Source organism: Falco biarmicus, unplaced genomic scaffold (assembly GCF_023638135.1).
Source record: "Falco biarmicus isolate bFalBia1 unplaced genomic scaffold, bFalBia1.pri scaffold_30, whole genome shotgun sequence".
In the NCBI taxonomy this organism is placed as follows: domain Eukaryota; kingdom Metazoa; phylum Chordata; class Aves; order Falconiformes; family Falconidae; genus Falco; species Falco biarmicus.
The window spans coordinates 2,041,256-2,056,077 of NW_026611861.1; the positions used below are offsets into that span (position 1 = coordinate 2,041,256).

Here is a 14,822-nt window from a genome sequence, read left to right on the forward strand (position 1 = left end):
ACACAGCAGGGTGGTCCTGGTGCAGACCCAGGGGTCATGGTGAAGCCAGCAAGGCACCAAAGGAGCGGGACTGAGGGGCCAGATCTGTGCCGTGTTGCCTGCACACCCTCAGAAAGCTGCAGAAGGGAAATTTTCCCCATAAATTCCCAAACACTGCTCATTTCCAAGCCTGGTCATATACCCCAGCCCTCATTAGGGACCACTGCTGCATGGTCACCTCTGTCCTCCTCCGTTGCCCAGCGATACCCAACTCCATCACCATTTCTAAATATAAAGGGAGCCACCTTCCTACTGACACTTGTTACACACAAGTCCCATAGCTCTTGCCACATTGGTCTCTCAGGGAAGGCCATTGTCAGACGCCTCCAACAAGATCATGTTCTCATGGCATGGTGTTCTAACAAATATTGATTGAGATCCCACCAGCTGGCCTGGGTCCAGCGCTCCAGTCTTTCATTCAGAACAATTTCTCAAATAATACTCTTGCTCTCTCAGCCTCCCTTTGCCCATAATATGCTCCAAGTCCTAACCATCCTTCTGGCCTCTGCAGGACTTGCTGTGATGTGTCAGGGTCTCTCTTGTGCTGGGGAGCCCCATTGTGGGCTCAGCAGTCCTGATGTGGTCCTGTGGTGGGTTAACCTTGGCCAGTGGTGAGACAAACATTCAGCTGCTCATTCGCTGCACTGACTCAACAGGACAAAGGAAAAAAATAAACCAGCAATGCTCATGGCAAAGATAAAGAGATCTCTTAATGATTCTTTTCATGTCCAGAGATGTGAGGTCTTGGCAAAGATTAATTTATTGCCAATTAAAAAAATGTTTGGTTTGTGAGATACTATGGCAGGAGAAACAATGGGTGAGATAATCTGGTTTATTCTGGGGGAATCAGTCTCCTTGGTGTTGACAGGACAGGTAAGCAAGGATGCCAAGAGTCCAGGGGCTTGTGGGCAAGTTCCTCAGACCAAACAGGCCACCCACTCTGATGCTCACCTGCACCTGGGTCTCCCCAAAGACAACAATCTGCTCAGGGATTTGAAGACCAGTGCCACCTTGCTTCTAGTAGTGTGCAGTTGTGGTGTCCCTGATGCCCAGGCATGTGTGGATGGAGAGCAGCAGAGCACAGCCCTGGGGCAGAAGGGAAGGAGAACCTGGCCTGCTGAGGGCACTGGCAGGTGGGATCCCATGGGGGCAGGGCCCTGAGAGCATCCCTAGGCCTTCCTGGCCCTGACCAGCCTCACCTGGGGCCTCCACCCAAAGCTTTGTCCATGGCTCCGGGAGCCCATTGAAGCCAGGCAGGAGATTCAGCCCCAGCACAACCTGTGCTGTAGGTGTGCGGGTCTCCAGGCACAACCATAGGAACAGCCTGGCCTGTCTATGGACCTTGTTGGTTCTGAATTTCAGGCTCACTTCCCAGCTTCATTCTGAATGGGGTGGCCAATGAAATGACTCCATGGCCCTCCAAGTCCTGGGGACATTCTGCTGCCTTCCTCCTTTCCTCTAACTCCCTCCAAATTATACACACCTTCCTTGTTGTAATGGGCTGTCTCCGGCCAAAAGCCCAGCAGCCACCCAGCCGCTCCCTCCCTCCTTCCCTCCCCAGTCAGGGCCCAAAAATGAACACAGTCATGGACAGGGGGTCTAACGAGGGATGAGCATGGGGACACAATCACTTCCCGCGCTCCCTTGGCAAGGCACCTCTTCATACGCTCCAGGGCACGGCTGGCTGCCTCTGCTACCAGGTCACGGGCTGGGATTGTGTTTTGCCTTCTGTCCCCCAGCACCAGCAGGGCCTTTTCTGCACAGACACTGCCCAGCCAGGCAGGTCCCAGGCCCTGCAGCTGCAGGGTGTTAGTCCACCCGAGGGAGGTGCAGGCTCTGCCCTTGGTCCTTCCTGCATCTGTGCAGCTCCTGACAGGGCGGCCACCCCACCTGCCAGGGTTCCCCTCCATGGCATCCCTAGGGCACAGGGATGGTCCTCTCAGTTTGGTGCCACCGACAGACACTGTGAGAGTTGCCTCCACTGGATTATCTTTCCAGCTCTTAAACTGTAAGCAGGAGAGTCCCCTGTGGTGCCCACACTGCCCCAGTATGTCCCAGTGGCCTCCAGGTGGGGTGTGAGCCCTTCCCCACTGCTCTCTCAGCCTGACCATCCAGCTGGTATTTTACCCATCTCTTTCTGTTCACACCCAGAGGTTCATGGCCTCGCTTGGGCAGAACACTGAGGGAGACCATGGGAAGACATTTGTAAAGCTGAGGGAAATGACATCCACTGTGGAGCTCCTCACACACAACTGCAGGCTGTCAGGTTGGCGAGGCAGGATTTACCCTTGGAAAATCCACCTGGACAGTTACCCGCTCAGGTGCCAGAAATGTCACCCAAGAGGACTCTAACTGGTGGCACACCCCTCACCACTGGGGGTCTGTGCAGCCTGTGGTTCCCCGAGCTAAAGGCTGAAGGTGAAGAAGGAGGACAGCGCTCTTGCTTCAGTCCATTGCTTCCTGTGCTCCTGCCTTGTACCACAGTGAGTTCTTGGAAACCTTGCCATAGGCAACGCAAGGCTCTTACATCCTCCCACAAAAGCCCTCCATTCTCCAGGGTGGACCAGCCCAGCTCCCTCAGCCTGATCTAACAGGGCACGTGCTCCAGCCTTGACCATCTCTGTGATTCTTTACTGAAATGGCTCCAGCGTGCCAGTGTCTCTCTGCTATTGCGGGGCACCAAAGCTAGACAAGTACTCTAGATGTGGTGAAACAAGTGGGAAGCAGAGGGGGGGAATGACTTGCCGTGGCTGTGCTCCTGGTCATACAGCCCAGGAGGCTGTTGGTCACCTTTCCTGATGGCTCCTAGTTTGCCGAATGCAAACCAAGGACCCAGCCAGGCAGTCCCTGCCCTGTGTCATCGCAGGGCCTCGGTCCACTTTAGGGGCAGGACTTTCAATTTGTCCTTCTTGGGTATCACGAGATTCATGGGTGCTTCCAGTCAAGAGGAAGTTCCTCCAGTCTCTGTGACCTTCCAGTGGGGATGGAGAATGGCCTCACTGGGACATCGGCCTGCTCACACAGCTCCCTGGGATGCCGCCCCTCCACCTCCCTGGAGTGGGAAGCATTGAATTTGGTCAAATGACTCCTGACATGATCCCCATCCACACTTGGCTGGTTCCCTCCAGAGTCCTGCCTTCAGGCACAAAGCTTTGGGACACGATGCTGGGGAAGACTAAGGCAAAGAGGACCTGGAGGATGTTCAGTTTTATCTAGACCTGCTCTTACTAAGCTCAGCAGTGGCCACACAGGGGCTTCGTTTATTTCTTAAACTGTTCTGCAAGTAGTGACAGATCCTCTTGATGCCCTTGAACATCTTGCAAGACCCCATACTAAGCAGGCTTTGGCTTCCCTGAAGACATCCCTATTTCTAAATTCCTCTTTGAGCCCTTGCATCCACCTCCAGGATGCTTCCTTTTCTCTCTGGAGATTCTTGAGGAATTCCTTCTTTAGCCAAGGATCTCTCTAGGCATGTCTGCTTGATTTCCTGCTCCTCGGTATGGACAGTTCCGCTTGGAAAATGCTTTCCTGCATGACCAGCCGTACACAGCTCTGCTGTCCTTGAGTGCTGCTGCCCATGGGACTACCACTACAAGTCCCCTGAAGAGGCTAAAGTCTTCTCCCCCTATTTCATGAGCACTACAGCCGGGGCTGACACTGGTTTTCACATCCCTCAGCAGCACTGCCTGTTTGGCAAGGACCAGATTCAGGTGAGCGTCACCTTTGTTGGCCTGACACCTGTGCAAAGAATTTGTCTCAAGAGACCCCCGACACCAGCTGGACAGGGTGTATCCTGCTGTGCTCCCCTTCCAGAAGGCGTCAGGGTCATGAAGTCCCCAATAAGAGCTGGGATCATGGACCTGCAGACTTCCTTGGCTTGCTTAGATAAGCCTTTCTCCACTGCCGTACCCTGAGTGCGGGTGCTGTGTCTCCCACCAGGATGGCACACTAACCGGCCTCTCGCTGACACTCTCCTGCAAGGGCTCACCCAACCTGCTGCACACCCCGGAGAGGAGATCCGCATGTGCAACAAGTGCCTGCACACGGAGGGCATCCCCTCCTCAGCTTCCTGGCCTGTCCCTCGTGAAAAGCCCACACCTTTCCCTGCCGCACCACTGTGACCCGTCCCACCACCCGTCATGATTTATTTCATCAATATCATGATTTACTCCATCAATATCCAGCACGATGACAGCATGTGGAAGTCCAGCTCCTCCTGCCTGAGCCCCAGTCCCAAGCCATCGGTGCGCTTCTGGGCTGCAGCACCTCAGCCGTAGCGCTGGGGCCAAGCTCAGGCTTCTCTCGGGCAAAGCTGGTACCAAGCGCCCCCGAGCCAGCATGTGCCCGTGCTGTGCTGGAGACCAGAGACCTGCTGGAGTGGGTGGCGGTGGCAATCTAAGTGCACCAGCAGAGGAAGCCCTGCCCTCTGCAAGGCCAGAAAAGCAGTGCTGGGCTCTGCAGCCCTGGCAGAAGAAGGCTTGGCTAGCTGCAGTGCTGCTGAGGCCCCTGAAGGCCTGTGGGGGAGGGGAGGCTGACCTCCAGGAGGACATGGTGCTGCTGAAAATGTGCTTCAGTTTGCATATGCTGTGATCCAGGAACACTGTGAGAACCATGCAATGGTTCTTTGATGGTATCTTCACGGGGCTGAGCAAAGGATTGTTGGAATAAGTACCAGTGGAGTGTGGGAGTAGCCAGGTGATTGGAACCCCCACTGTGATGGGCTTCCTGTTCATGGACCAGCTGGATGAACTTGGGTCAGACGCACTGCAGGGCTGGCATTCAGTTGCTGGTTGACAGAAACCAAATCTACCTGAGGTGCCACCTGGGCTTCCTCAAAGGAACCATATTCCTGACAATAAAGATTTGGATGCCCACGTTTTTATGTTGCAGAAGGAAGCCGAGCTACAGCAGATACCAGAAGCAGGTACAAATGCTGCAATACCTCTTGTATGGGCTTCAGGAACACCAGGGCAACCCCAAGCAGGGGAACCAGTAATCATCCAGTGGAAGCCAAATGGCAGACCAGCAAGTCAAAAGCTGTACCCAGTTAAACTACAAGTCAGGAAAGGGTTGCAGTCCTTAATTGAACAAATCACAGATTTTGGGTTACTAAGAGAATGCCAATCAGAACATAACACTCCAGTATTACCTGTCAGGAAGCCAAATTCAGAAGAATACAAACTGGTGCAAGATTCAAGAGCTATAAATCCAACTGTGCAAGATGTCCATGAGGCAGTAGCACCCCCGTATGCCCTCCTGACCACCCTGAAGGAGAATGAGGAATGGTTTACTGTATGAGATGGAAGATGCGTTCTTCTGCCTTGTGCTGGCTGCTGCCAGTCACCAGTCGGTTGGTTTCAAATGGGAAAGCCCTGAAACTGGTCGAGAAACCCAGCTGTGCAGGGCTGTATGACTGCAAGGAGTTAAAAATAGTCCTACAGTCTTTGGAAATCAATTAGCCAGTGAGTTGGAAAGCTGGCAAAAGAGGTAGGAAAATGTCGCCTTGCTGCAATAGGTAGGTGACATACTGCTAGCAACCAGTAGTAAAGAAGATTCTATAACAAGGACCTCCTAAACTTTGGGGGCTAGCAGGGTACAAAGTGCCCTGGGAAAAGGCAGAGACCACCCCAGAAGAAGCAACCACTTGGGGATTTACAATTTGCCTGGGCCAGCAGAGTCTTGGAGCTGGAGGAAAAGGGCCATTTGTCAAATCCCAGAAGCCAAATGAAAACAAGAGCTCAGAGCATCCCTGGGAATGGCTGGGTGGTGTCACTTATGGATAACGAATTTGGGACTCATTGCCAAACTTCTATATGAAGGTGTCGGAGGAAAGGGAAACCTCCTTGTCTGGACTCAGGAGTGCAGAGATGCCTTTACGGAATGGAAACGGACTGGAATGAGTGCTCCAGCTCTAGGCCTCCCAAATCTAGAAAACCCATTGGAACTCTTTGTGCATGAAAGGTGACACGTTGCCTTAGGAGTGTTGGCCCAGAGCCTGGAACCATGGAGCAGAGCCGTGGGGAGCTTTTCCAAACAGCTGGACAGTGTCAGTAAAGGACGGCCAACCTGTCCGCGCACGGTGGCAGCTACAGTATTACCGATGCAAGAGGCCCGGGAACTGACACCTGGGCAAAAATGACATGATCTCAGTGGAAAAGAAGAACCAACTCATGATTGTTTAAAGACAATGGCAGAGGTATATTCTAGCCGAGTGGAATTAAAAGGCACGCCAACAGAAAATGGAGACTGGGACTTATTTGTAGGTGGTAGTAGTTTTGTGCGAAATGGGACCCAAAGAGCAGGACATGTGGTGGTAACTATCAGAGAGAGAAGAGAAGCCAAAGCCCTCTCATCTGACACGTGGGCCCAAGAGGCAGAACTCACAGCCTTACTAAGGGCACTGGGATTATTATGAACAGACAAGGCTTTTTTAATGTATGGACATATTTGAAATTTGCCTTTGGAAACGACCATGCCGATGGGGCTGTTGGAAAGAAAGCAAGAAAGAGGACTCTGAACGTCTCAAGGATCCCCCGTCAAATTATGAGGCAAAGACCCAACCATCATTTCAGGTGACCAGTTGACCCAGGGTGCTGGCAATTATGCATTGTAAAGTGCAGCACCTTGGAGATAGCTCGGTGCATATAGGACAGCAAGTGGCAGATCAAGCAAGGAAAGAAGCAGCTGAAAGTCAAATATTGCTAGTCCTGCCAGAGAAACGGCAGAAATTAGGGCCTAAGAGCCCACAGGATCCACCAGAAAACAATCAGTTGGCTAGTATACTGAAGCAACCCCAAATCACGGATGATGGGTGACTCCTTCGCATCAACTAACATTTACAGAGGAAATTATGTGTGAATTGGTTAAAAGGAAGCACCAAGAAACTCTCTGGGGAATTGAGAGTTTGGTAGAAGCCTTGAAAGGGCAAGTTCTAAATGTACCATGACTGGGAAAACAAAAAGCAGAGTGAAGAAGCCTGAGTTGTACCTGAAGAATAACCCTCACCTACCCCAATGATCTTTCCCAGGGCTGACAAAGCCCAGGGGATTACTGGCAATTAGACTTTTTCCAAGTTACTGCAGCAAAATGGGTATCCGTACCTTTTAGTAATGGCAGATGCTTTTTCAGGCTGGCTGGAAGCTTTCCCTTGTCGCACCGATAAGAAATATCGTAAGTGTAAGTTCAGAGATTATACTGAGATTGGGGTACCCATAGGACTTTCTTTGGGTAGGGGTCGACACTTGGTAGTAGAAGCCCTTCACCTTTTAGCTAAACTAGGAGGGGTAAAATGGGATCTCCACACTCCATGGAGACCTCAATCAAGCGGGAAAGTAGAAAGAATGAAGCAAAGCCTGAAAAGACAGATGAGTAAAATTTGCCAAGAACCTCAGAGAGAGCAGTCAGATGCTTTTCCCTCAGCATTGCTACAGATACAGGATCCAGCGTAAACGGAAGGAGAGACTTAGTCCTTTGGAAAGGATACATGGTAAACCTTGCCAGGTGACAGAAAGGGGAGTGAATCCCAAAATAATAGAAGGGAAACATGGCTTAAAAGAGTATGTTCAGTCTCTGTGAAAGGTCCTGTCCTCTCTCCAGAGGTACGTCACTGTGAGCGCAGATCTGTCCCTGGACGTGCCTGTACATCACTACCGACCCGGAGATTGTGTGTATCTTAGAACGTGGTTGGATGAACCGTTGAAGAGAAGTGAAAGGACCTTTCCAGATTTTGCTCAGCACCTACGCTGCTGTCAAGCCTGAAGGAGTCACTCCATGGACGTGCCATAGCAGGGTTTAAGCAGCCACATCACCAGAATGGACTGTCAAGCAAGAAAAACCTTTATGCTTGAAACTACCTCCAGAATCATGAAGTTCTAGGTTCGGTATCTTGCATTATTGCCAGACAGCATGTAAGTGAATGACTGAAATGCGACCCCAGATAAGACTGGGCTGTCTACAGGGAAGCTGGAGCCTGCTACTTGTCTCTCCTTTGTAGATATATGTTGAAACATGTTTTACAGATGTATAGAATTTGGCCTGTGATGTGGTATGCTAAATCCTCAGCTTGGGTGGGATCAGGAGGAGTCATGGACATGGAATACTCATTTGAAAATTGTTGAAGAATCGATAAATGCTGTTAGGAGGAGTGATTGTTGGGTAGGTACCCATTTCCCTGAATGTCCTCATGCAGGAATGCCTGTAGCTGGTATCCCCATCCCATTGGGGACTAGTGGGAGTAACTGTGGCTAAGACCAAAATACACTCATTGGAACGAGACTGGCCTCCAGACCTGGACAACACTGAATCCACACTCAGTGTGAAGTGTGTTACTAAAATGAAGCCGAGACACACCAAAATGGAACTCTGGTCTTTGTGGGGCCCTACCCACATTGTGATTGCTCAATGCATTTCATGAAGCTGTCAGAACTAACTAGCAGTAGGTACTGGAACGTTCCACTGGGCACTGGGTGGTGCTGGATATGTGCCCTGTAGCACAAAAAGCATTACCACCAAGGTGGTCGGGTAGATGTACACGGGGAGGGATTTTTCCTGATATGACTGACTGAGACACTGGAGAACAGTCGGTGGGGAACAACTTACCTGCGGAGATACAGGCAGAATCAACCACCCCTTACAGAGAGACCCACTGGGTTTCACTCTTCTGCTGGGTGGTTTATTCCTTGGCGAGGGGCTGCTGAACTGGGGAAGGCAGTGACAAAGAGATCCACAGGAAAGGAAGAGATTGCCAAGGACACTGCAGGTGCCATAAACTGCACTCTGTACGGCACAGGCAATGGCCGTACGCAAGGGGACAACCCTTGGGTTCTCTTGGTGACTTCCAGCCTTGCCCGTGCCCTTTGCCTTCCGTCTCACGTTGTCCTACGCTGTCCCACGGCTGCTGCTTTTCCCCGGCAGGCCGCAGGCACCCATCTGGCTTCCCCACCTTGCTCTCACCCTGCCCTTGCCGCACATGCACTCACGTCTGCCCACCCTCACACGCTGTTCCTGCAAACACAGACATGGACTGATCTCATATTCCTTCTGGACGACGTCTCCCCCCACAGCACAAGCCCCTGAGAGACATTTCCTCCTCCTGACCTCCAGTCTCCACTTTCCCAGCTGCACTGGGTGGCAGTGCTTCTCCCTCCTGCTCTTCCCTACCTCCAAGGAAAGCTCCACCACCTGGGAAACCACCCTTCAGGCGGGCATCCTGACCCATCCCCCTCCTTGTGGCCTTTCCCCTGACCATGCCACGGCCTCATCATGCTCTTCCAAGGCTGCGAGCCTTTCAGCTTCTCGCATAGACACGAGCAAGCGGTGTGCCTGCTGCGGTGCTGTCATGTTCTCAGGCAGCAGCGACGTGACAAGCAAGAAAGAAGCCCCTTGGTTCTGCTGGCCTGCCCGAGACACGGGCAGATGGAGCTTAACAGCACGTGTCCCAGCCATGAGTCAGGGGCTGCCCTACGCGCTGTGTCAGGCAGAGGTGACCTCACCGCCCCTTTCCCAGGCACATTGCTGCTGGTGGCCTGTCCCCTCCGCAGGCAGAACTGGCCTCACTGCCCCCGTCACAGCCATTGGCTTCCTGCTGGAATGTGAGTCCCTGAGACACAACTCACCACGAGATACCGTCCTCAGCCGTCACCCTCCCCGTGGCCCAGCACCCAGCAGATAAAGGGAAGCTTCTGTCAGCCAATTTATCTCATGGATTTCCTACCTACCATTTGGCTGAGAGAACATTCCCCAGAGGAACTGCTTTGTTTCTACTGGACCATGTTTTGTCTCTGCTTCTGCGCCTCTGTTTTCCCTTCTTCCCCCTGCTATCCCATCCCAACAGAGCTCTCCAGGGAAGTGAGTCAATGAGTCCTAGAATATCTCAGGTTGGGAGAGGCCCCTGTAAATGCCCTTGTCCAGCCGTCCTGCTCAAGGCAGGGTGAACTGGATGGCATCGCTCAAGGGCTCTGCCCACTTTGGCATCATCCACAGGAGGGTCTGAAAAGCCACTTTGTCAACTTGTACTGGGAGACAATAAAGACATTCAACACAGTTGGCCCAACTGCTTGCACTGGAAGATGCCACTAGTCAGTGGCCACCAGGAGGACTTGACCACTGGTGACATTTGGTCTTGAGCCCCTGTGGCGTATGATGCACCGACTCTGGGAGAGGATCGAAGGCACAAAGACACTTGAAGACACCTCGAAGACACTTTATTAATCAATAATCAAGCAAGCCTTTTATACCTTTGCAGGGGGCTGACGTGTCAGCCTGTAATTGTGCTCAGCAATTTTCCACTCTGGGCTCTTTTTTTATTACAGACACAGCAGCTCAGCAACTCCCTTTATCTACAAGGCCACAAGCTCTGCAGACCACTCTCTATCTTCAAGTTTCTCCTCTTGCTCCCATGGCTTCCTTCCAACAAGCATAACTGTGTCTCTCTCCCAAGGTCGGGTTTCGCTCCCTGATGCTGTTGAGCTAGCTCGAGACATAGCCACAAGCCCCCAGCCAACTTCCCCCCACAGTATCCTCCATTTCTTCACTCCAGAAGTCACCCATCTGCCTATACAGAAAGTGCAGGAGAAAAAGTCAAAACCCTTGCAAAGGTCCAGGTACAAACCATCCCCTTCTTGCCTCAATACGTATGGGTGCAGCAAGCCCTTTGATGTCCCACAATTACCTGGAAATGGCTGCAGGAGTATTTCCACCATCATTTCCCCAGACACTAAGGTGAGGATGACCAGCCTGTATTTCTCCCAATTGTCCTTCTTGCTTTTCCTGAACAAAGGCTGGATGTCTGCCTTTTGCCAGGACCCCAGAACCTCCCTGATTGCTCGGACACATTTGAGGGCACCATCCAGAAAGGGTGCCGTGATCAGACCGAGGCCCTTGCAATGAGCCTGCCCAAGGCGGGTGAGATGAATCTCCCTGGGACAGTGGCCTTTGTTCCTGCAGTCACACACAGGAACGGCCAGGCGCTAGGAGGTGTCCCCACCTCAGCTGGCCTCATGCACTGCTGGCGTGGTTGAACCCCAGCCTCACGCGCACAGGGGTGCTCAGAGGCACGAGCCCGTCCCTGGCACGTGCGGAGGCAGAGCACTGCAGCAGGCACAGTGGCTGCCTGGCCTCCTGCTGCCCCTGCCAGAGGCTGGCAGCACCTCAGCCCGGGGGTGTCGCGCCCTGCTCGGCACCTTGCGGAGATGGCCCTCGTCATGAGCAACGGGCACGGGGACCTCGGTTCAAGGAAGCACGTTGCAGTGCTGCATTCAGGTGGTCTCCACAAATCCATAGCATTTTATGGAGGCCAGCACCGTCACAGAGTGCCCGTTGCCTGCCCCTGCCTGCGCTCACAGGACTGCCACGCAGCACGGCGGTGACCAAGCTGCCAGAGCCCTCAGGCCTTACACCAAGGCATGGGGTCAGAAGGAGAGTGTGGAAGTGGAAGAAGGACAGCACTTGAGAGCCAAGGGCTGGTGTTCCCTGGTACTGCTGCCATGCCAGGAACCTTTTCCCCTCCGTCTGTGGACACAGGAACTGTCCCTGCAGCTCCAGAAAGGCCGTGGAAGGAAGAATCCCAGACAAAATAAAGTTGCCTAATGGCCCTTTGGCTTTGTTAGATGAGGAAAGAGCAGGGCACCTTCAGAAAAGAAAATCACAGAAGGAATTAGAATGGGGATGACAACTTTATCAGAACTGAAATACCACAAGTAACTACAAAAAATTCAGAAGAGAGTCAGGGTCTGTGATGAACTACATTATAAATGCTATTCATCATTTTAATGCTTTAGAAGAACATCCAGCTATCAGTTTGCACATTGCACACTTCAGCTCCTGGTTCCTCATGCTGTAGATGAGGGGGTTCACTGCTGGAGGCACCACCGAGTACAGAACTGCCACCACCAGGTCCAGGGATGGGGAGGAGATGGAGCGGGGTTTCAGGTAGGCAAACGTGGCAGTGCTGACAAAGAGGGAGACCACGGCCAGGTGAGGGAGGCACGTGGAAAAGGCTTTGTGCCGTCCCTGCTCAGAGGGGATCCTCAGCACAGCCCTGAAGATCTGCATGTAAGACAGAACAATAAAAACAAAACAGCCAAATAATAAAGAGGCACCAGCCACAATTATCCCCACTTCCCTGAGGTAGGTGTGTGAGCAGGAGAGCTTGAGGATCTGTGGGATTTCACAGAAGAACTGTCCCAGGGCGTTGCCTTGGCAGAGCGGCAGTGACAGTGTATTGGCCGTGTGCAGCGCAGCATTGAGAAACCCACTGGCCCAGGCAGCTGCTGCCATGTGGACACAAGCTCTGCTGCCCAGCAGGGTCCCGTAGTGCAGGGGCTGGCAGATGGCCACGTAGCGGTCATAGGCCATGACGGTGAGGAGAGAACACTCTGCTGAAAGGAAAAAGACAATCAGGAAGAGCTGTGCAGCACATCCTGAGTAGGAGATGTCCCTGGTGTCCCAGAGGGAGTTGGCCATGGCTTTGGGGAGAGTGGTGGAGATGGAGCCTAGGTCGAGGAGGGAGAGGTTGAGGAGGAAGAAGTACATGGGGGTTTGCAGGTGGTGGTCGCACACTATGGCAGTGATGATGAGTCCGTTGGCCATGAGGGCAGCCAGGTAGATGCCCAGGGAGAGCCAGAAGTGCAAGAGCTGCAGCTCCCGCGTGTCTGCCAATGCCAGGAGGAGGAACTGGGTGATGGAGCTGCTGTTGGACATGTGCTGCCTCTGGGCATATGGTCCTGTCACAGGAGAAAAAGACAGTGATAATTTAGGGGAGACTTCTGCAAGCAAAATCAAAGCCATTTCCCACAGACCATCCCCCCGTCACACACAGACATCCCTCTCTTTTCTCGGAGACCTTCCTGCAGCTGTGTGGCTGCAGCCCTGCTTGGTGCTGGCCGTGTGGGTGATGAAGAGCAGGGCATCTGCCCACGGGCTCTTGACCAGCCAGCCCCACTCTGCAGCAGTGGGTGGGGGCAGGGACCAGTCCTGGTGTTTAACTTTGTCCTCTGAAACCAGTGCCAACGCAGAAGGGCTGGTCAGCGTCTGCAGCGCCAGTGCTAAGGAACGGGAAGGGTGAAGGCATTGTAAGAGAGCTTGAGTTTTTTTCACAGCTCCCCCCCATCTCTCCTGTTGAGTATTTTCAGATGTCAGAAAAGCAGAGCATTTTTGCTGCCCTCCGGGGGAACAGAGTGAGGTCTGTGAGGCAAGAGGATTGCCTGTGGGTGAGTGCACAGTGAGGGGAGGCGGTCTGTCCATCAGGTTCCCAGTTTCTATGGGCTTGCACCTTCCTGAGATGAATGGTGGCCACACTCCCATGTTACCCTGAAATACCACAAGGCACTGCTGAGAACGGACTGACCCACCACAGACCAGTAAAGGTTGTAGACTTTCATCAGAACTCAGCATCCCACCCACAGCAAAGGATACACAGCTCATTTCACCCACCCCAACAGTGTTTTCTCCATCACAGAAACTCTACGCTTCTATGTGGGGCTTTCAGATCACTAATGGGTGCGAGGGGACAGGTTTCCATTCTGGAGGGCAACTCGCTGCTTGGAAGGGAGCTTCAAGGAGGTAGCCAAGTGCCCTAACAAGAGCATCAGGTTCAGGGAGAACCAGCTCCTTGCCCAGCCCCACATAGGGCATTGCCCACAGCCCCACAGCTGAGAGGAAAGCTGGGACACTTGTTCCCATGGACACACCTGCAGGAGAGGACCCACAAGGTCAGAGTGTGACTCTGCAGCTGAAACACCCATCCCCAGAGAGCCTGACAGCAAGAGCTAGAGAATAAAACTAAGACAAAACGGCAGAGAAAGAAGTAAAATTGCACTGAAGGTCGAGGTAAGAGTGTCCAGGGCAAGCGAGCCAGGCACTGAGGGCAGCGTTGCCCTTGCCCAGCTCTGCTCGCCACCTCCCACACACCAACATTGCCGGGCAGCTGCTCTCAGCCCCTGTGCTCTGCAGAGGGACCGGGGCACGTGGCTGCAGAGCTGCACCGCGGCTCTGCTGGAGCTCTGGCTGCAGAGGGGGTGGCTCACGCCTCGGGACCCCCAGCCCTGAGGGCAGAGGCTTTGCTGGGGGGAGAGCAGGCCAGGGGGATGCCTCAGAGAAAGGGGTCTGCACTGCACATGGTCAGAGAGAGCTTTCTGATTCTCCCTTCCACAACAATTCTGTCTGAAGTTTCCTATCAGTCCTTGCAATATCCTGGATGTCAGGAGACTTTCCTTGTGGGAGGTATCTCCCTGTGCCAGGTCTTTCCCTGTCAGTGCTCACAGACCACATCTCTGCCTCTGTGCACTGGCCCCGCACAAACGTGCCTCTCTGAAGGGCACTGGCTGGGCACAGGGTCCTGCCCGCAGGGGGAAAAGGGCAGCTCAGAACGACCCTGATGGCTCCAGCAAAGGTGCTGCTGCTGCTGTTCATAGGCGGAGGAGTGGCTGAGGGCACTTCAGGAGGCTCCTGGCAGACCTTCTCATCACTCAGAGTTACAGCTGGCAGTCTCAGGGACATCTTCAAACTCGAGATCTCCATTAACATTTCTGCCTCCCCTCTCCTGCCCCCAACAACAGAAAACTGAAAACACAGATTGAGGAGAGCCCTGGATTTATCATAGCAATCCCTGCGCTGACCTTCGATACGAAAAGTCTCATCCAGACATATTCTGAGGGTAACCTATACTTGTAAGCAGCGCTCACCCTTGCGGCACACTCTCAACAGCAGAGAGATCCTTCCCTATCAGGGGTCGGTCCATACGCCCCCAGAGCTGTCGGGAGCCCCCAGCAGGCTGAGAGCTGCCC

General features: G+C 53.2%; 1 protein-coding gene across 1 annotated transcript; it reads right to left on the minus strand.

Annotated features, from left to right (window-relative positions):
* Positions 1–11,799: 11,799 nt before the first annotated feature.
* Positions 11,800–12,786, minus strand: LOC130143472 (olfactory receptor 14C36-like). Its single transcript, XM_056326154.1, has one exon. The coding sequence runs from the start codon at positions 12,736–12,738 to the stop codon at positions 11,800–11,802; it is 939 nt and encodes a 312-aa protein (XP_056182129.1). The 5' UTR covers positions 12,739–12,786.
* Positions 12,787–14,822: the final 2,036 nt, after the last annotated feature.